The sequence below is a fragment of the Castor canadensis genome, chromosome 19, assembly GCF_047511655.1.
Source record: "Castor canadensis chromosome 19, mCasCan1.hap1v2, whole genome shotgun sequence".
Lineage (NCBI taxonomy): Eukaryota > Metazoa > Chordata > Mammalia > Rodentia > Castoridae > Castor > Castor canadensis.
This window is the reverse complement of record NC_133404.1, coordinates 29,423,488-29,446,395: the sequence shown is the minus strand read 5'-3', so window position 1 is coordinate 29,446,395 and position 22,908 is coordinate 29,423,488. Positions and strand designations below refer to the sequence as shown.

The 22,908-nt window shown below is 42.1% G+C and overlaps 1 protein-coding gene across 5 annotated transcripts in view; it reads left to right on the top strand.

Annotated features, from left to right (window-relative positions):
- Positions 1-22,908, top strand: part of Lrrk1 (leucine rich repeat kinase 1) — a 147,294-nt gene that overhangs the window by 47,180 nt on the left and 77,206 nt on the right. For all 5 annotated transcript variants that reach the window (XM_074061751.1, XM_020161721.2, XM_074061750.1 and 2 more), the window contains 4 exons: positions 5,342-5,505; positions 17,355-17,526; positions 21,701-21,880; positions 22,191-22,339. In XM_074061751.1, the coding sequence (XP_073917852.1) occupies positions 5,342-5,505; positions 17,355-17,526; positions 21,701-21,880; positions 22,191-22,339 (665 nt within the window). The remainder of the gene's footprint in view (positions 1-5,341; positions 5,506-17,354; positions 17,527-21,700; positions 21,881-22,190; positions 22,340-22,908) is intronic.

Sequence of the window (22,908 nt, the reverse complement as noted above, 5' to 3'; positions counted from 1 at the left end):
GAGGTACTGGGGTTTGAACTCAGGACCTCATGCTTGCTTGGTAGGTGCTCTACCACTTGAGCCACTCCACTAGCCCTCATTTTGTTTTTTTGCTTTCAATCTGAAGAAGTCACAATCATTGTGTTTGTGATTTCTGAAAATTAAATGAGATTGACAGATTAAATTAAGTGCATGTGCATTAATGTCCTGATGGCAATTTGATCGGATTAGAGTCCCAGCTCACGGAGTCCGTGCAAGTCGATGGCTGTGCGCTGTCCATACTATTAAGAAAATTCAGGTTCGAAGCTGAAAACCACAGCACCAAACAATGCAGAGAGAGAGCTGGGCAGGAGGTTCTCCATTCTTTTTACCTCAGTTGCTTCTCACACTTAGGCATTATTGAAAAATCACATTAACAAAAGGTCACATCTAATTTCACGTTCCCTATGACCTACACGTGACCCAAGTCCAACCTTCGCTGTGTCCTTTCACTTGGGTTCTTTGTATTTATGGTCCTGACACAAAAAGAAGAGGTTACCTTACACCTGTTCACACTGCGCATGCGCACACAGACACATGGATGCTTGCCTTTTACTAGATAAGGAGGGTATTTGTTTAATGCTGAAAGATGAGTCACGACATAATTAAGTGCCCCCTCGGATGGAGGAGGCTGCTGTTCCTTCTGCCCCCTTCTCACCCCTGCTAATGGTCTTCCTCCCTCTGGCCTCCCTCTCAGAAGTCCCAGGGTCTCCTGCTGTGAATAATTCATGGGGACGGACAGTGTGTGTTGGAAAACAAAGCTGCTTATTCTCATACATAACCACTTACACATGAAGCTTCTTCCTGATTTCTCTTTCCAAAAATACCAGCCAGGAAAAAAAAAAATCCCAGAGAAAAAGAGTAAATCTGCACAAATCCCCAGCAATCTTGCATTGGTGTTTCAGGAATGATGCCAACTGTGTGCAGTGATCACCATTTTCATACTGGTTGCCTTGGAAATGGTGCAGATAATGGCTTAGGGTGACTCATAAAGATTCTGGATGGTATCAAAGGCCTTTCGGCTTTGCCTTTCTGCAGTGCTGGTGTTTCAGCATTGGTGGTGGAGCTCATTGTGTACATCTGATGGTGGGTCCTGAACGCTGGGTACAACATTGTGACTCACCTTTCCTCGAATATGTTATTGTGAAAAACTTCAAACATAGAGTAGCACTAAAAGAACTGACCCAATGTCCCCCCACCACCTAATGTGGTAGTAAAATTGCTCTCACGTTCCTATCCACCCCACTTAATGCACTTCAGAGTAAGTTGCAAACATCTGTACACTTCACCCTTAGCATGAATATTACTAAGATTTGATCATGTTGATCGCAGCTTTTTAGGTAGAAAGTATATAAAGTCAAATGCACATATTTCAAGTGGACTTTTGAAGCGTTTTGACTGCACCAGCGTAAACTCCATTGAGATCTAGAACCTCAACACTTCCACTGATAAACTTCCCTGCCTACCCTACACCCAGGGGCCACGCTGCTGATGTGTTCATTTTTAACCAAGGTTAGAGCAGCACATAAATAGCATCATTTTGTGCAAGGTTTCTTTCACTCAGCACTCATATCAGTCATTTCGTGGACCAATCGTTCATCCATTTTTATTTTTAAGTAGTTACTGGACCACGGTTTGTTTATCCATCTTTCAGTGGATGGACCCCAGGGCTATGTAAGTTTGGAAATAGTATAACTAAAGCTGCTATAAACATTGGAGGATAGCTGTTTGGGGGTGTATTTATCTTGGCTAAATATCTAAGAATGGAATTGGTGGATCATAGAGTCGATGTACATTGATTTTTGTAAGAGACCACCTGACCTGTTTCCAAAGGAATTATTCTACTTTTCAGTTTAACCAATAAAGTCTGAGCTTTCTGGTCACTCCATCTCCTACCAAATGCTGTCAGTCTTTTTTTAAGTATGGCCATTCTGGTGGGAGTGTAGTGGTGTCTCTTTGTGGTTTTTAATTTGCATTTTCCCTGATGACTAATGATCTTGAGTTCTTTGGATATTTTCAAATTTTTGCTCATTTTTAATTAGGTTGTTTGTCTTTGTTATTGAGTTATAGGAGTTTGTTATATTCTGCATGATATTCTTGACACCATTCCTTTTCATATAAAAGTTTTATATTTTATTCCCATCTATAATTTGCCTATTCATCTTAAATGGGTTTTTTATGAGCAGATTTTTAATTATTTTGATGAAATCTAGTTAGCGTTTTTCTTTTCATGGTTATTGTTTTCTGTGACCCACCACATTACTCATATTTTCATCACTACAACAAAATACTTGACACAAGCTACTGACAATGAAAGGGGGGTTTATTTTGTCACAGTTCTGGGGGCTCAAGGCCATGGTGCCTGCATTCCTTCCTGCATTGGCCAGTTCAGGTGAGGACCTCATGGTGAATGGTGAATGGTAGAGAACATGCAGGAGCAGGCAAGTGACTACATCTTCAATCATGAGAACTAACTCAGTCCAATGACCTAAAGACCTTCCAAGAGGCCCACCGCCTTTAAGGGTCTATCACCCTCCAATAGGGCCATCCTGGGGACCAAACCTTTGACCACATTGGGCCCTTGGGGGACACTGAAACTATAGCCAAACCATAGCCTCCATTTAAGAAAGATTTGCTTCTCCTCAGGACATGAGGAAGCAAACACACTCTTGTGTATTTCTCTAGGAGTTTTATAACCTTGGTATTTAGGACCATGATCCATCTCAAAGTGCTTTTTGTGTATAATGAGTAGGAGACAGGGATGTTTTTATTCAATGAGGATATTCAGTTGTTCCAGCACATTTGGTGAAAAGACTTTGCTTTTCCTATTGTATTGCTTTGGCGCCCTTGTCAAAAATTAGTTGGATGCACAAATATTAGTCTGTTTCTCAACTCTTTTTTCCATCCCATGGAAATATTTGTCTATACCACTGTTGCACTGTTTCAATTGCTGTAGCTTTATACCAAGTCCTGAAATCAAGTAGTGTAAAATCTCTGGCTCTCTTTTTCAAGGTTGTTTTGAGTCTCCTAGGGTCTTAAGCTTTTCTATGCAAAACTGGGACTCAGATTTATGTGTTTTTACCCAATAAAAACCTACTAGAATTATGGTTGATATTAAATTGAATCTGTTGATAAAATCAGGGCGGACTGACTTCTTAGCAGTATTGATTCTTCTAATCCATGAACATGGGATACCTCTCCAGTTATATGGATCTTGCTTAGTTTTTCTCAGCAGTGCTTCATAGTTTTCAGTGTATAGATCTTGCCCATCTTTGGTTGAATATAGTTCTAAGCATGTAATTTTTATACTGTGTTAGTCAGCTTTCTACCACTATAACAAAATGCCTGAAATGATCAATTAATAAAGAAAAAATAAAATAATAAAGAAAATAAAGAAAAAAGAAAGAAAAAAGTTCATTTTGGTTTATAGTTTTGGTGCTTCCAGTTCATGATCAATTGCCCCATTGTTTTGGGGTTATGGTGAGCAGCATATCATGGAGGGAACACATAGTGGGGCAAAACTGCTTGACTCATGAACAGGGAACAAAAAGAGAAGAAGGGGGCCAGGGTCCTCAAATCCTCAAGGCCATGCCCCAATTACCTAAAGACCTACCATTAGGTCCCACCTCTTTTTTTTTTTTTTTTTTTTTTTTTTTGCCGTACTGGGGTTTGAACTCAGGGCCTTATGCTTGCCAGGTAAATGTTCTATCACTTGAGCACACCTCCAGCCTGCAGTCCCACCTCTTAAAGGCTCTACCACCTCCCAATATCACCACTTTGGGAATCAAGCTTTTAACACATGGGCCTTAGTGGTGGTGGGCAGGGGGGCATTTAAGATCCAAACTATAGCATATGCCATTATAAAAAAAATTAAAAATTTTTTCCTGCTATTACATGATTCGCTTTTGTGATGTGTATGTTTAGACAACCTTACCACTTACTTTTTTAAATCTTCATGTACACATTGCCTTTACTTTCATACAATAATTTCTTTTGACTTAAGTATACTTTTAAAACATTTTAAAAATTATTTTATCATTTTTACTTTTACTCACGTGTATACATTGTTTGGGCCACTTCCCCTCCCCCCTGCCACTACACCCACACCCAACCATTTACATTAAAAAAAAAAAAACTAAACTAACATCTACTTTATTGATCCCTTTAAAGAGGCAACATAGAGATGGGTGGGTTGAGCTCCAGCCTGAGACCATACTTCAGTCCCAGTGTGCTTCTTACTAGCTGTGTAAACTTGACCAAGAATGACAGCTTTCTCTTCCTGCTTCTGCTATCATTCAACACCATTCAGAACTTAACTCTTTATTCATTACAGTCTTTTCTATAACACCCATGAAAATAAAGCTTGTAACTCTTGTTCATTAGTCACTATGGAAATCTGGTAGAGGCCTGAATTTTCTTCCCCAGAGAACAAAGAAAGTAGGGGGTGGGAGGGAGAAGGAGAGGGAGAGTTTTGAGTTTTGTGTACAACTTTCATATGTTCAGGAAACTCCTGAAGCATGTTTATCAGCCTTCTGGGCTGATCTGGGACAAAGGGCTGATCTGCTTATCTTTTGTGTCTTCAACACCCAGCACAGTGCTTGCCTGGGTCCCAGCTGAGGAAGTGCCTCCTGCATTTATTAAGTGGCCGTAGCCCTGCAGTAGTCTTCTGCAAAACTGGCCTCTCCCCCACCAGGTGTTTAGTTGACCTGGAAGTCCTAGACCTTCCTCCACCCACACAGGCTCACATCTACCCTTAGAGAATAGAGATGCCTCTGTGGTGAAGTCCCAGTTCAGAATGGCAGAGTCACGAGGTGTCTGAGGGACAGTCACACTTGTGGACCAGTGTTTCAGAGGATTGCCTAAGATCTTCGTGTGGTGTGTCTGTGATGGAGCAGGTGTGAGTGAGGGCTTGGGGAAGGGTAGAGATGTCCATATCCCCTCCCCTGATGGACAGAGCAAGGGGATGTTTGACTAGGACCACCCATCTCCCCCACTGCTGTCTGCAAAGTCAGCCTGGCAGCCTCCCACCAGGCAGCTACCCTGGGTGCCTGGAACAGCTCCAGGTGACAATCTTGCTGCAGAATCCTCCAAGCTGTGTGCCTGCTGCTTCAGCACCAGCCCTGGGAAATCTTCTCCTGAAGGATTGCAGGTCCCCAGGGAAACTGGAGCCTGGTGACAACAGCGCTTCAGGGCCATCCTTTCTCATTCTGCAGCCCCCAGAATTATGTCATAGATGGCTCATCCCTCTGCTGTCATCTCTGATGACTACCCAGAGCCCACAGGCAGTGACGGTGACACTCTGTGTGTGCTTCCTCCTGCGCAGGTGCCGGGGACATGGGCAACAAACCGTCCCTGCCTGGCAGGGACTCCACAGCGCGATCCCCCAGGACAGATGACATTCTTACCGCCTACAAGAAGAGAGACCTCAGCAGGGCCCGTGACCTGGTCAGGGAGGCTTGTGATGAGAGCTCATCCCAGCTGGAGAAGGTAGGGGACACAACTGCAGTCCTGGATTGGACAAGAGCTATTGCTTCGATTCTTTCCTACCAAAAAAATCTTAATAAGGATTTTCATTGCCTTCTGGAGATGCCTCATTTTGCAAATAAACTTGTAGGTGTCACTTTGACTAGTTGACATCTTTGCAGAATGTCATCACAGAAGCAGGTCCTTTGCCATCATCTTTCCATGTTAGGCCTTTAAGGGACATGGGGTGTCCCTTAAATGTTCACTTAAATGTGAAGAACAAAATGCCATCTGTAGATTTAAACTACTGTATTCTTCATACTTTTTTCCATTGCAAAAAAAATAGCACATGCTGAAAAAAGAAAACTAAAAAAATCTATAAATGTAGAGGGGGGGAAAAAGAATTTTAAAAACTATATTTCTAATGCACCCAAACAATCTTTCTTAACTGTATTGGTGAATTTTCTTCTAGCCGACTGATCTGAATATATATTGTTACCTCTAATATAGAAGCAATATTGTAACAGTGTACTGTTACCTACACAGTGTATTGTATAATGCCATATTGTAGATATACTTTTGTTTATATAGTCATATTACATATACTTTCATTTATATTTCCTGATCTCACCTAATATTATGCCAAGAATTTTTCTTATAACTACAAATTCTTTATAAGCATCACCTTCAATAGCTGCACAATCCATCTGATAGAGCATAATTTAAATTTAATTTACTCCTTGTGGTTGGATATTTGGATTATTTCTAATCTATTATCAATAATGTTGTGTTAAATCTTTTTTCCTGCACCAGGCTTGATGGCACACTGCTGCTAGCTCAGCTACTGGGAAGGTGGAGATCAGGAGGAGTGTGGTCTAAAGGTTGTCCTGGGAAATAAGTACAAAACCCTACCTGAAAAATAACTAAAGTAAAAAAGGGTTGTGGAGTGGCTCAAGTGGTAGAGCACCTGCCTAGCAAGCATGAGACCTTGAGTTCAAACCCCAGTACTGAAAAAAAAAAAAAAAAGAGGGATTTTCAGGAATTCAGGGTGTAGGTATAAGCCTTTTTAAAGTTTTGAAACATGTGCTAAACTGTTTTCCAAAGAGCTTGTACAAATCAACCTTTCCGCCAATAATTCAAGAGGACCATGTTCTTTCCCCTGTCAGGGATAAGAATTTAAGAACTGGGTCTTAGTATGGATGGAACAGAGGAGTGTGGGAGAGTGCAGAGACTCACAACTGTAATCCTAGCTTCTCAGGAGGTAGAGATAGGATCACAATGAAAGATGAGCCTGAGCAAAAAGTTCACAAGACCCCATCTCAACCAAGAAAAGCTGGGCATGGTGGTGCAACCAGTCATCCTAGCTATGTGGAAAGCACAAATAGAAGAATCAGCATCCAGGCATAAAAATGAGACCCTATCACAAGAAGGTCTGCAGAGTGATTCAAGTGGTGGAGCGCCTCCTTAGCAAGTGTGAGGCCCTGAGTTCAAACCCCAGTACCACCAAAGAATTGGATCTCATTATGGAAATACTTTATTGATGTTTTGTTTGTAGTACTTAGATTAGCCTCAACTTAATCTGTCTCTATTGAATTCATAGTTAGAAATAATTTGATTCTTAATCATCTAACCTGTTCTCAAAACTGGAAAAGATTGACAGTAGGGGTCAGGTACAGTGTTCCTCAATGAATTCCTGGGATTCATTGAGGGGAGGGCATTTGGGTTCTCTGTGATTATTATTAACTCATGCCATATAAGGGAAAGACCACCCTTCTGTATGGGGCAGTGGCCTAACTCTTCCATTCGCAGAAGACTGCTACATGAACCTGAGTGTGTCCAGGCCATAAAATACCATGCAGTACTCCAAAAGAACAGCAGCTATTTCTAAAAGTTCTCCAATATAATTGAAAGATATCTACTTTCAGTAAGAAGGGGGAAGATAGAATAGATGTACTTTCCCCTTTCCCTCTTGCTAAGCGCACCTAAGAACCCTGGGCATTGCTTATACAACAAACAGAAGATTCTGGAAGGTGGAGAGAAGAAGGCAAACCAACCAGTGATCTCAGGATTCAAGGACAGCATTGTGATGAATTTTGGGATTTTCTTTTTACTTCACACATCCCAGACTGGATGTTGAAGAAGCCAGTAGCTCCAGAAACACAAACTGGCTCAAGAAAGAAGCCCCAAGGAAAACCTGAACCAAATGACAGCTTGGGAAGACAGAAGACTTACAGACAATGGCCAGTCTACGTCAGCCAAACACACAGAAATGCCTGTAACTCAGCCTGACCCTGTGACAGCAGAGGCCACTGGAGAGTCTGACTTCTAAATTTGCCAGGCTGCCCCAGTCATCCCCACCCCCAGGGTGACAGAGAAGACCCTGGGAGCTGTGATGCTCATCTCCACCCCATCAGTGGAGACCATGTTAGAAACCTGGTCCTCCATCCTCCAGGCAAGCCTGGCAGGAGGATCTGTAGCAAGTCTAGTGATGAACCCAAAAGCCCACCCTTCTCAGCAGTAACCAGAAGTCCCTCCTCATTGGGTGTTTAACAGATTCTGAAGAGGGTGGCTAGGTTTCCACCCCACTGGGCAGTAATGAATCAGCATTGCTGTTCATCCACCAGAGCAGAGTCAAAAAGAAAAAAATCACAAGGATGAAAATAAAATCTGAGTCTTAAAATATACTGCCCAGATGTCCAGGTTCTAATACAAAAACAAACAAACAAACAAAACAAAACTCACACTAAGAACCAGAAAAATCTCACTCAGTGACAAAGACACCTAACAGATGCCAGCAGCAGGATGACTCAGATGTTAGAAATATCTGACAAGGATTCTATAGCAGACATCATAAAATGCTCAGTGAGCAGGTATCAGCATGCTGAAGTGAAAATAGAAAGTTTCAAGGAGGAATAGAAGGCTCAGCAAAGAAATGGAAGATACAAGGAGAGCTAAATGGAAATTTTAGAACTTAAAAAATAAGAGCCCAAGTTTTCTTTTTTCTTTCTTTTTTTTTTTAGTAAGCAAATAGATGGGCTTAAGTCTAAAAGGGAGAACACAGGGGAATGAATCAGTGAACTTTGAAGCTAGAACCATAGAAATTACCCATTCTGGAAGCGGAGTGGCAGAGAGAGAGAGAGAGAGAGAGAGAGAGAGAGAGACAGACAGACAGACAGACAGACAGAGTGAGAAGAGAACTGAAAATAAATTAACAGATCCTCACAAACACATGAAATATTAACTGAAGATCTAATATTCGTGACTTCAAAGTTCCAGAGAGGGAGAGAGTGGAAAGTAAGGCAGGACTAAAGAGTATTCAAAGAAATAGTGGTTGAAAACTTCCCCCAAAGCAAAAAAGACATAAAGGAATAGGTTCAAAAAGTTGGGTGAATCCCAAGAAAGCTAAAATCCAATGAAATGCATTTCAAACATTTCATCACGAGACTGAAGAAAACAAAAGACAGCACAAACAAAAAAATTCTTGAAAACAGTCAGAGAGAAAAATATTTCCTTTAGGAGAAAAACAATTCAAGTGACAGTGAATTTCTCAAAAGAAATCATGGAGACCAGAAGGAAGCAGCACAACATTTTTCTTCATGTGCTGAAAGAAAAAAAAAAAGTCAACCCAGAATTCCATAATCAGAGAAAATATCCCTTAGGACTGAAGAGAAAATAAAGACATTTTGTAGTGACGGTAAACTAAGAGAATTAATTACCAGAAGACCTCCCCTAACAGAATGTCTAAATGAAGTTCTCTGAACAGAGAGAAAATGAGAAGGAATTTTGGAATACCCAGAAAGAAGAAAGAATAGAGTAAGAACAAAATATGGTTGTAAATAAAATAAATTTTCCCTTTTTATCTTTAGTTCTTTAAATTATATTTGATGGGCTCAAGGCAAAAATTACAACATTGCCTACTGTGGCTCTTAATAGAGAGAGAGGAAATGTCTATGAAAAGGCAATTTTTTTGTGTGTGACAGCACTAGGGTTTGATCTCCAGATTCGTGCTTGCTAGGCAGCCACTGTGCCTCCAGTCCTTTTTTGTTTTAGTAATTTTTTTTTTTTTTGCTTTAGTTATTTTTCAGATAGGGTCTCATGGTCTCAGACTGTGATCTTCCTACCTATGCCTTCTGTGTAGCTGGAATATCGGCATGTGCCACCATGCCCAGCTTGTTTGTTGAGATGTAATCTCATTATCTTTTGGCCTGGGTTAGTTTTGAACCTTGATCCTTTTGATCTCCACCTCCATAGTAGGTGGGATTATAGGTGTGCATTGCCACACTCACCAAACAATTGTTTTTCAAATGGAGGAGGGAAAAATAATACAAAGAATAAGTTTTTTATATTCTGAGCAAACTGCCAAAAATTTTTTTGATAAGTCACATATCTCTAATGCAATATGTAGAACAACTACTAAAAAACAATATACAGAGATATCTGAAAAAAAAAACCCTCTATAGATCAACCAAAATGGAATTCAAAAAATTCCATTTTGAATTTCTGTTTAAGTAACTCACAGAAAGACAGAATAAAGAAAACAGACAAATAAAAAAAAAAAAAAGCAAACGAGAAAACAAAAAAAAATCACCTGGCAGACATAAGCCTGAACTACTAAGTAACAATAATAAACATAAATGGTCTAAGTGCATGAACTTTAAGAGTTTGGCAGATTGGATTTAAAAAAAGGAGAATAAGCAACTAAAAATTGTAAGAAACTCACTTTAAATACCATGATACATGTAGGTTGAAAGTAAATGGAGGAAAAATATAGCCTATGCAACATTCATCAAAAAAAGTAAGAGTGACTATATTAATTTCAGATAAATTAATCTTCAGAACAGCAACAACAAAATGCCATGGACAGAGAGAGCTGTTACATAATAATAAAGGACTTGACCCATCAGGATGACATAGCAATCTTAAATGTATATGCACCAAACAACAGAGCTGCAGAATTTGTGAAACAACAGTGATACAACTGGAATAAGAAACAGATAAATTCACACATTTAGTTGGAGATTTTGACACCCTCTCTCAACAATTGATAACATAGACAGGAAATCATCAAGCATGCAGAGGAACTCAACATTATCAACCTAGTGCAGGATAGACAGATGAAAAGACAGGGAAATTATATTATTCTAATAAGCGGTAAAAGGGCCAGACTCTGACACTGGACCCCAAAAGTAAAGACTGAAAAGCCAGAGCAGCTATTCCTCCTCCCATCTCATTTTAGATGCTAAATTACAAGAACAAGGAGACTTAAAGGGGTCACCTGCATCTGGCTTTCTCTTTGTGAGACTAACAAACTATAAGGCTCTGTGAATGGGTAGAGGGACTGAAAGAATGAAAGGCAAAAGTTGGTTCTAAAATTTGCCCATTGTCCCTGTGTTTTGGGTAGGCCTAGATGAATGTCTCTCTCTATGTGTTAGCACCCGTCTTAGCCACCCAGATCCATTATCTTAATGACTAGAAGTTGCTAGACATGACCACGTGCATTCCCCCACCCCAGAAAATATAAGACTACAGATACAAACCATCATTTTTTGAGTCTTTACTCCCATTTCCTGCCTGGGGAGCAGGAAATGTTTCTCCCTTTTTTCCCCACTCTCCCTACTTTATCCTGTTACACTAAAATAAATTCTTGCTAAAAATTCTACCTTGTAAGATCCCTTGTTGTGATACACCTTGAAACACTTTTCACATGTGGATCTCAAGTTTGTGTGGGAACTGGGAAGCCATGGGAACCCTCTTCTCCTCCCCCAGTAATGAACCCACACTTACAGAACACTACATCCAGGAGCAGAAGAATGTACAATGTTCTCAAGTGTCCACAGCACATGTATTAAGATAAACCGAATTCTGAGCCATGAAAAAAGTCTTGACAAATTTGAAAATAAATGAAATCATACAACAGGTCTTCTCTAATTTCAACAGAATCAAAGTTGATATCAAAAAAATCAATAACAAAACGATAATGGGAAAATCTCCAAGCACTTGAAACTAACTGCATACTCGTAAATAATCCATGAGTCAAAGAGAATGTTTTGATGGAAATTTAAAAATAAATTAAACTGAATGAATGGATATACAATATATTGAAAGGCATGGCCTATAGCTACACCAGCACTGAGAAGGAAATTTATAGCACTAAATGCTTACGTTAGAAAAAAAAAATCTCAAATCAGTAGACTCCCACCTAAAGAAATTATAAGAGCAGAATACACTCAAAGCAGGCAAAAGAAAAGAAATACTAAAAATAGGAGTAGAAAATTAATGGAATTTTAAAACCATAGAGAAAATCAATGAAACAAAAAAGCCTCATTCTTTAAGGAGATCAATAAAATTGATAAATCTCTAGCAAGATTAACAAAGAAAAATCACAGACCTAAAGAAAGAAACAGGAAGCATCACTACTGATCTGCGGACATCAAAGGACAATATGGAGGCCTTGTAAACAGCTCTATACATATAACTGTACCACTTACATTAAATGGATCAATCCTTGAAAAGTAGGAACTACCACAATTCATCAAGTGTAAATAACTTGAATAGTTCTTTAAGCCATTAAGGAAATTCAATTCATAATTTTATTAAAAAATCTAGTTTCAGATGGGTTCACTGGAGAAAAATATTTAAAATTACACCAAGTCTACAGTCTCTCCAGAAAATAGAAGAGGAAGAGACACTTTCCAGCACTTGTACGAAGCTAGTATTACCTAATGCCCAAACTAGACAGATGGTACAAGTCAAGACTAGTACAGACAAATGACCGTCATTAATACAGATGCATAAATTCAGCAATATGGGAAAAGAATTTTATGCCACGCCCAACTGAGATTTATTCCAGGGATTCCAAAATCAATAAATGAATCACAATTAATCCTCCATGTTAATAAAAAAAATACTTTATCATTTCAATTATGTAGAAAAATCACTTGAAAATTTCAACACCTGTTCATGATTAAAAAAAAAAAAAACTCAGAAAATTAGGAATAGATGAGAATTGCCTCAACTCAAGAAACCTACACCATCTTAGTCTGTATTCTGCTGCTATGAACAAATTACTTAAGAGAAGACTGGGTAATTTATAACAAATAAAGGATTTTTTGGGATCATGGTTCTGGAAGGGTTGGAATTCCAAGATAGAGTAGACACATCTAATAAGGGTCTTGAGCTGCCTTATAACATGGTGGAAAGGAAAGGACAAGCAAGATGGGTAGAAGAGATAAAACCCAAGAGACAGTTTTTTTTAGTAACACCCTGCTTGTGGAAGAACAAACCCACTCCCATAAGAAAGGCATTCCTCCCTCTCAATGACCTAGTCACATCTTCAAGGTCACAACCTCCCAACAGCCCCACAATAACAATCAAATTTCAGTATGGGTTTTGGAGGAGACAAACCATATTCAAACCACAGCCATGGTGAAAGAATGCCTTCCCCCAAGATCAGGAGCAAGGCAAGGATGCTTACTCTCCATATAGTGCCTATGGTTCTATCCAAGAATAATTGTAACAAAACTGTATTCGGTGTATTACAATCCAATATTCCAGTGGAAGTTCTGATCAGCACAATAGGCAATTAAATAAAAGACATATAGATTTGAGAGGCAAAAAATAGAATGTCCTCTGCTGGCAGATGACATAGTGGTCTACATAGAAAATTTATAAAAGAAATGATCCAAAAAAGAAAAAATGGTAAGTTGGATCTCATAAAAATTAGAAACTTTTCTCTGAGAAATACTCTGGTAAATAGATAAAAATACAACCTGTCCACTGGGAGAAAATATTTGCTAACTAAACACTTAACAAAGGACTCATTCTAGAAAATATAAAGATCTCTAAAAACTGAACATTTCAAAGTAAATAGTTCAGTTAGAAAATGAATGAAATACAGGAAGAGGACCCACAGACAGCAAACAAGCACACAAAAAGCTGGTTGATATCATAAGCCATCAGGGAATTGCAAATGAAGTCCAGGATGACTGTATACTTACTAAAATTGCTAAAATAATAGTGACAGTGCTCAATTCTGGCCAGAATGCAAAGAAAATGGCAAAAAAATGTAAAATGATCCAGATATTCTGAAAATAGTTTAGTAGTTTCTTTAAAATCTAAAAATATACTCACATTATGACCCACCAATGGAACTGAATATTTATTGTAGAGAAAGGAAAATTGTGTCCACAAAAAATGAGTGCATGATTATTCATAGCTTTGTTTGTAATTGCCACAACTGGATATAATTCAAATAAAAAACCTCTTGGCAGGTGTGTGGGTTCAACCTACCAGGGGATACTGCCAGGCAATATAAGGCACTCTGTGAAAATATTGCACCAACTCCAATGGAGTCTAAGGACAGTGAGCTGAATGGAAAAAAAAAAAAAAGCCAAACTCCAAACTCCAAAGGCTGTGTTTAGTGTGATTCCATTTTGAAATTTCACAGAATTGTAGCTGTAGAAGAGACATTACCAGTTGCCCGGGTTAGGAGAGGTGAAGAGAACCAGGGGGTGAGACTCTGAAGGGTGGGATGAGGAGGAGTTCTATGGTGAAGGCAAATTCTGTGTCTGGATCGCGGTGGTGATGACACACGTCTACACATGACAAATGGCAGAACTGTACCCATACATGGTCCTAACATCACATTACCAGTTTCGATCTTACAGTGATGTAAGACCTCACCATTGGGAAAACTAGCTGGGTACCCAGGTCCTCTCAGTACTATTTTTGCAACTTCCTGTGAATCTCTATTTCCCAGCCCAAAGTTAAAAAAAATAGGTGAAGTATAATAACACCACCTTTATAAGGCTTGAAAACTGGCACAAGAAAAACCCCAAAACCCCAAACCCAAAACTATGGTGTTGGAACTTGGGATTGTGGTTCTTTCCCGTTGGGCAGAGACAAGCAGGGGGCAGAGTAGGGGATATTAGTCAGCTGTTCATCACTGTCACAAAACACCTGAGGAAAAAATTAATTGTGGCTCACAGTTCCAGAAGTTTCAGTCTGTTGTCAGCTGGCTCCACTGCTCTTTGGTCTGTGATGTGACCGACAGCATCATGGCAGAGAGAGCATGCAAAGGAGAGCTGCACACCTACCTCATGGGGACCAGGAATTAGAGACAGACAGACAGACAGAGGAAGAGGCCAGACAGGATATACCCTTCAAGGTCACACTCTCTGGTGACCTACTTCCTTCTATCAGGCCCCACCTCTTACTAGTCCTTTCAGCTCTGAATTCATCAATGGATCCATCCATTGATGACATTACAGTCGCCTTGATCCAATCTCTCAATAGCACCACCATCTGGGACCAAGCCTTCAACACATGAGCCTTCCAGGATATTTTGCCACCAAACCATATAAGATGCTTCTGGGCACAGGTTGTTGCTTTCTGCTTCTTAGTCTGGAGCCAGTCACATGGCTGTGTTCAAGTGACAGTTCATGAGACTGAGAATGTAGAACTTTGTACTTTTCTGTAGGTATGTCATATGGTGATAAAGATTCATAGTGAATTTGATGGGAAGAGCATTTGGTTTGGTACGGATGGCCTCAGAGGATGAATGGTCTGGAAGGTGGTTGAGAGCTTTCTTTTGAGAAGGGGATGAGCTGGGGAGGCATAGAGGACCTTACCTCATGACTTCTACTGAATTAAAATGTCACACTACAGGTTCTGGCCTGTCTCTAGCCACAGAGACAACTCCACCCTCTGGGTCCCTCTTGGCCATGGGCTGGCTCTGCACCATTACCCACCACCTTGTGAGAATGAGGCTTTTAGACTGAAGTCTAGACAGCTGCTCTTGTGTTAGTCATTTAATCAATCACTGTGGTTTTCTCCACAATGCAAGTGCTTTCCTGGAAGAGCAGGGCTGCCAAACCCCACCCTGGGCAGAGTAGCAGGTGGGTGGGGTTTTCTTTTCTGGTCATATCGAACATATGGCTTTCTATGTCCTGAAAATAATTCCAGTCACCTAGTCTGTCCTTCACCTAACTTATCAGATCTACCTCTATCGCCACTCACAGAATCTGAGCCTTCCTCCAAGTTCCCCTCCCCAGGATGGGTGGGATGGAGAAAACATGGGCTGGGAATCTACAGACTCCAATTCAGATCCTGGGTGGCTCTGCTGATGATAAACTCCCTGACCACGGGCTAACTTCCATGTCCTCACCTCTGTAGCAGAAAGGCAGATTCATTCCTCCCATGGCTGTTATGACCTCATAAATAAAGTACTCAGTGGATTATCTGCACATGGACAGAGCTGATAAGTCAGTTCCCTTCCCTGGAATTCCACTCACCTATTCCTTTCCATCTCACCCTAATGTGATCTCCAAAGACATCAGTTTTCTAAACTATTCAGCTCATTGGTGCTTATTTTACACACATTCCTATGGAGGTCAGAAATCACCCCACCATTCTTAGTCCTCTGCCCTGCCTCTTACACACAGTAGGTCCACCATGAGTGTTGATGGGGACACCAGCTGTCTTATTCCAACTTGGGCTCCCACTTTCCTGCTTGAAGATACAGATGCTTCCAGTCCACGGAAGCAGCCACGTTCCTGGAGGATCTGAAGTCATAGTAGTGAAGGAAGTGTGCTTCCTTCTTCAATTCAGCATCCATCTTAGCATCCTTTGTGAGGACCCCCAGGGGCATCTGAAAGTCAGGACCATTTTTAGGTTAGTGTATGAAGCCACTTACAGGCTGGTTGAAAACTGGGTAAGTTCCACATCTGACCCATGTATCAATACACATGCCAGAGTGGCTGGAAGGAAGTAGGAACTCAGGTGTAGATCCAGGATCCACCCCATTCCATCCTTCTCTTCCTCTGAACTACAAAATCAACCATCCACTGCAGCTTTCTGGACATCCTCTGTCCCTGGATCCAAATCTGTGGAGTCCCCTCCTCTGTCACATTCCACTTTCAAGTAACTTGGGGGATGGTCCTTCAGAGAGCTTGGCTAAATGCATGAGTCAAAGGGCAACTGAACATGAAGCAGACGTCCAGTGCAAGGCTGGCACAGTGGCACACTGTCATCCTAGCTATACAGAGGCTGAAGTGGGAGGATTATGGACTGAGGCCAGCCTTGGGCAAAATCACGAGACCCTATCTGAAAAATAACTAAAGCGAAAAGTGTTGGTGGCATGGCTCAAGTGGTAGAGCACCTTACTTAGCAAGCACAAGGCCCTGAATCCAACTCCAGGACTGGAAAAAATACATGAATAAAGAAAAATAGAATGCAAGACACATCTGTGTTGTCAGATTTTCTAAGCCACATCACAGAGAAACAGAATTGTATTTTACCCAAATACAGTCTCCAGTTTCCAGTGGTCTGACTTGGTTTTCTGGACTTAACAATGGCACCACAGCCACCTGCATTCAGTAAAAGTCATACTTGCTTTTGAATCGTGCTGTTTTCCTCAGTAGGGTTGTGTGGTCTGATCCTGGTGTGATACTGGGCAGCTCCCAGGCAGCCCTGTGATCTAGAGGGGAAACAGCGGGTATGCAGTGTTGAAAGATGTGGGATTTGGTAAATTAGGTGAATTAGATGCATCTTTGACTTTTCAATTTGGGGGTTTATTGGGAATCCAATCCCATTATGAGTCAAAGCACGTCTGGATATTTGTTAAGCATCATTGTTTCCCATGTAATCCACCTGAAATTATTGATGAGCTAGCTTGCCTGTTCTGTACTACGTGTGCGGATTTCCACTCTCCATCGGTCACTTCCGGCAGCCACATTCCCAGCTCTCCCTGCTGCACCAGGGACAGTGGGGCCCCAGTCTTGCCCAGAGACTTGGGGAAGCATTTAAAGTCCATTCACGTGACTGCTTCAGCACAGCTGGTCTCACTACAGCCCATCCTGTTCTGTTTTGCCCAGAGTCAACTCCTGAGCATATCAGCAGCCCACGGGGACCTGGAAAGCGTCCGGTGCCTACTCACTGAGAAACGGGTGGAACTGCCAACAGAACCCACTGATGACAACCCAGCTGTGGTGGCGGCCCATTTTGGGCACACTGAAGTTGTACAGGAATTGTTAGAGTCCTTAGCAGGTAAATCACAGCAGGGGAGCTCCTTACCACCTCTCAGGGGACCCTCTTCCTAGGTTTCAACCAAAAATTCTCCTTTCTTCAATAAGAGATCATGAAGCCTGGGACATCTAATTGATGCTCTAGACAGAGACATGCCCACCTGCAGCTGCACCCCATCCCCTGCCTCTCCCACTAGCTCACAAGGAACATCCTCACGCACCACACTTGATAAAGAATATAAACTGATGGGTGGGCACCAGTGGTTCACACCTGTAATCCCTGCTACCTGGGAGGCTGAGATCGGGAGGACCAAGGTTCAAGGCCAGCATGGGCAAATAGTTCAGGAGACCCCATCTCCCAAATAACCAGAACAAAATGGACAGGAGGTGTGGCTTAAGTGATAGAGTGCCAAACACAAAGCCCTGAGTTCAAACCCCAGTCCCACCAAAGAAACAAACAAATTTAAAAAATACATTGATGTAGCTTGTTTTTTTTCCTTATTAGACTATTTTTAAAGCAGTTTTAGGCTTACAGAAAAGTTGATAGGAAATTACAGAATTCCCAAATGTCCCCTACGCAATTTCCTCCATGATTTAAATTTTGTATTAGTTTGCCATATCTGTTATAATTGGTAAGCCAATAGTGATACATGGTTACCAAAATTGATACAAGGCTATCAACACTGAAACATTGTTGACAATACAGATGCATTGTTGTCAGTACTGATACATTGTTACTGAAATCCAAATTTACTGTAGAACTTATTCTTTGCGTGTGTTCTGTGTGTTCTATGAGTTTTTACAAATGTGTAACCACACACACATCCACCATTACTGCGTCATACAGAATAGGTTCACCATCCTGAGTCCCCTGTTCTGTTCGTTCCTCCCACCCACCTCCACCCTTGGCAACTGCTGATTGCCTTACTGTCTCCCCAGTTTTGCCTTTTCTAAAATGTCCTGTGATTGGAATCATGCAGTACACAGCAGTTCAGATCAGTTTCTTCCACCTTCTAATATGCATTGGCATGTCCTCCATGGGTTTTCATGACACAACAGCTCATTCTTTTTTATGACTGAATAATTCCACTGCATGGATGTGCCATGCTGTGTTGAATTGTAATTTTGCCTCTGGTGAAGTAAAGATGTCCTAATCTCCCATGGTGGCTTGGCTCAGCAATAAAGGACTGCTTCATTGCTAAGGCTACAGGCCTAACCAACCATAGTCATGGTCTCTGGGAGTTGGGGTTTTCATAGGGGGCAGAGCTGGCTTCATGCCCCTAGAAGGAACCCAGACTTGACCTCACACTGTAGAGTTGCCATCCTGAAGTTTTTCCTAATTTTAAAATCAAAGGCCCCAATTTTTTCATTTTGCATTGGACCCAACACAGGTAGCAGCCCTGTTTGGGGGTGTCCAACTGCATTTTTGAGTCAGTTGTATGCTGAGTTACTTTCAGCTGATGTCCCTCTTAGGTGTCTGGAAGCTGTGGACAGCAATCAGGGAAGAGTTAGGGTCCATAGGAAGCAGACTGGGTGAGGCAAGGGAGGGAAGGTAGGGGACTGGGTGCCCTTACAGAGCCATAGGGAACCCTCTTTTTAGGAAATCCCAAGGTTGGCTCTGTTCTAATCCCACAGAGTCTATACCAGCTGACTCAGTCACCTAATTACACACAGCTACCATTTATTGAACATTTGCCAAAATACTGAGCACCCTCAGAACTTGCGAGGCATGGAGAGGTTTTTCTTTAATTCCCCAGCCATTTAGTAGCTCTTAGCCATGAAGGGTAAACTGAGGCAGAAAAGAGTAACATTGTGCAGTGTAACATACTGAGGTTGAAGGGCTTACACAGAGGTCTAGGAGTGCCCACCAGGGGATGATCTTGATTGGGTGCAGGATTGGATCTTCAGAGGGAAGTTAACATCTGAGTGGGGCTTTCTGGGGTGAACAGGGGTTTACTTAGCAGATAAATAAGGGAAGGGCTTGGGTTGCCTGCTTTTGTAAGCAGGAACCTCAGCTGGTTTTCAGCTGCTCTTGGGACATCCTAGTTCCACTTAGTCTCCAGGTGGTTGCTGAAACTGGAGGACTCCAGACCATTGTGCAGGGCCCACAGGAAGTACACAGATGGGCACGGTGGGTGTCCCCTGGGAATTCCCGGGCTGCAGGAGAAGGTGGCCCCAGTAAGGAGAGAGGAACAGCAGAAGAGGGAACTTCTCAGACCCTCACTGAGAAGAGGAGCGATGGGGTTGGTGGGAGGTGGGAGAGGGTCCTTGGAAGTGTGTTCTGATACACTTCTGCAGTGGATCAGTGGGGAGGGGTAGGAGTATGCCAGGCTCTCTCTGAGGTTGGATTCAGGTGCAAACGATTTGTATAGGGTTTTGTGGAGGTGAGAGAGTGCCTTTTGGTTTTAGATAAAGCAGGAGTTGTCTTGACCTTGCCATCTACCAACCGTGGGACCTTTGGCAAGTTCCCAGCCTCTCTATGCTTTGGCTCTTCATCTCAAAGTCATGGTTCTGAAGTACAGCAGAAGTTAGCACCATGAGGTCTGGGTACAGTGGGTCACGTCTATAATCCCAGCTACTCGGAAGGTGAAGATCAGAAGGATGGCTGTTCAAAGCCAGCCGGCAAAACCATAAGACCGTACCTGAAACAAAGAAACAAACAAAAACCTAAAGCAAAAAAGGACTGAGGGAGTGGCTCAAGGGGTAAAGCACCTGCTCAGCAAGTTCAAGGCCCTGAGTTCAAATCTCAGTACCAGTAAAAGATAAAAAAATAAAATAAGGCAGCACAGCGATTGCTTGTTTATCTTACTGAGATCTTCCTGAGCTCACGTGTTGTCTGTTAACTCTCCTCGGAATCACTAATTCTGGTAGGTAATACAGCGACAAGGGGCATTTACTTAGTCTGGGCACCAGCCATGCATTAGAGTGTCCTCCCTATTCCCTGGCCAAGAGGGCAAGGCTGCCGTCTCTCCACCGCCGGTCGCTGCTGGCCCCTACACATGCCCTACACATGCCGCAACTCTGCACATGTGACCACAGTGATGCACAGAGAAGTTTCAGAAGACGAGGTCGTTTTCAAATAGCAACCAGATCAGACGACACCGCACTCTACTTATTTTGAACTTGAAGATACGGTGACACCTCAGCTCCTGTACCTTCAAGGTGCCAGTGCTATTTCATCCTGGAATTAAGCAAGTGGTTCTTTCAGAAAGTCATTCTAAATCTTTCAGGCCACAGAGTTACCTCTATTTCTTGTGGTCGAAACTTTCTTAATAACAATGATCATTTATGAAAGTAATATATATTTATCGTTTCAGGTAATCTGTGCGTTCAGAGCAGTGTTAGTGCTCTAATAATGAGTGATGAATTAGGACTTATCTCATCCAGGCACTCGATGTATATTTTGTTACGTTATCCTCACATTGGGAAGGTGGGTGTTATTAAACCCATTTCACTGATGGGTAAACCGAGGCAAAGAAATGAAAGAATTTGTTTAAAATTATGCAGCTAAAATAATTTAACCTTACACTGTCTCTCTCCAAAACCCTGGTCTTGCATTTTAGGACTAAAGTCAGGGCAGAGGGGAAAAGGGGATCCAGGGATGATCAGAAACTCACAGCATAGAGAGAAGACTGCAATACTGGGACTGCACCTTTTGGTTTTAGATAAAGCAGGAGTTGTCTTGACCTTGCCATTTACCAACTGTGGGACCTTTGGCAAGTTCCCAGCCTCTCTGTGCTTTGGCTCTTCATCTCAAAATCACGGTTCTGAAGTACAGCACCTTCATCCTACGATCAACAGAAGTTGGCACCATGAGGGCTGGGTACAGTGGCTCACACCTGTAATCCCAGCTCCTTGGAAGGTGAAGTCTTCCTATTCATCTTTTCTTTTTTTGAATTTTTGTCCTTTCCATTTTGTCTCTTTTTCCATATGGACATTTTTTTTTCTGTCAAGGTCACACTGTATATGCCCTCATGAATATTGCTTTTCTTTACTTGGCCTCCTTTGACAAGCAGGTGGGTTTATAAAGATGTCACTTGCAACTCAGAGACAATTCTAGAAAACACCATCCACTCAACACAATCGACTTTCAGCTGGAGACAAAAACTGGGTTTTATTAACTGTCAAAGGTCAGTGTGGGAGGCACCAGTGCCCTTCAGAGCCCTCAGTGTCCCCGTGTCCTGTTGCCCCACCAGGTCCCTGCAGTCCCCAGCGGCTGCTCAACTGGATGCTGGCCCTGGCTTGCCAGCGAGGACACCTGGGGGTCGTGAAGCTTCTAGTCCTGACACATGGGGCTGACCCAGAGAGCTACGCGGTCAGGAAGAGCGAGTTCCCTGTCATCGTGCGCCTGCCTCTCTATGCAGCCATCAAGTCAGGTGGGTCCCAGAGCCAGCCCCGCCCTGAAAACTGTCCCCTTCCCAGATGTGGGACTGTGGCTTTGTCCCCACCCCCTAACTAAGCGGGGAGATTACAAACATCTGCCCTCCCCTTCTGCCTCACCCTCAAAAGGGGACTTTGGTGACAGGGACCAACTGCAGCAAATGAGACCCTTGTGTGAGGCACTCTAGAGGTTAGAGTCGCACAGAAACTCTCTCTCCATCCAGGACAGATGCATGGGGAACTAGTGGCGATGTCCCCAGCACAGGTGACACCTGGATGTCCTGAGCTTTCCATTTTCCACATTAGGGAATGAAGACATTGCCATATTCTTGCTTCGCCATGGGGCCTTTTTCTGTTCCTACATCCTACTGGACAGTCCTGACCCCAGCAAGCGTCTCCTCAGAAAGTATTTCATCGAAGCCAGCGCCATGCCCAGCGGGTGTGCAGGGAAAACGGTGAGTAGTCACTGCCCATCAGGTGGGGCTCTGAAATCTGTGGACTGCAGACATGACTTTTGCAAGGTTTCCTTGGCAGTTTTCAAAATTAGTTCAATGGACCATCATTTTTAAGACTTTCTTTTTTAAATTTTCCATAATTAAATTTTAAAGTTATATAGCCAGGTGGAGTGGCTCACAGCTGTAATCCCAGCTACTCAAGAGGAGACCAGGAGGATCACAGTTCAAGGCTAGTCTGGGGAAAAAGTTAGTGAGATGTTGTAGATGATTTAATCCTACCTAAAGTTCTCAAGGGATGCTACTAAAAACCACCAGAATTAATAAGGGAAGTGGTGAGAGACAGTCTACAACATAAACCTGCAAAAGAACTCTCTTTACCAGTGACATCAAATTGGAAAATAAACATTTGTATCTATCATCCATTCAACTGGTGACAAAAATGACCAAGAAATGAGAGGCCCAAGATCTCTATGAAGAAAATTATGAAATTCCATTAAAGAACATAAAAGTGCACAGAGTGTCCATGGGATTGTACAATGTAGAACAAGTACCTAATAATTAACTGAAAA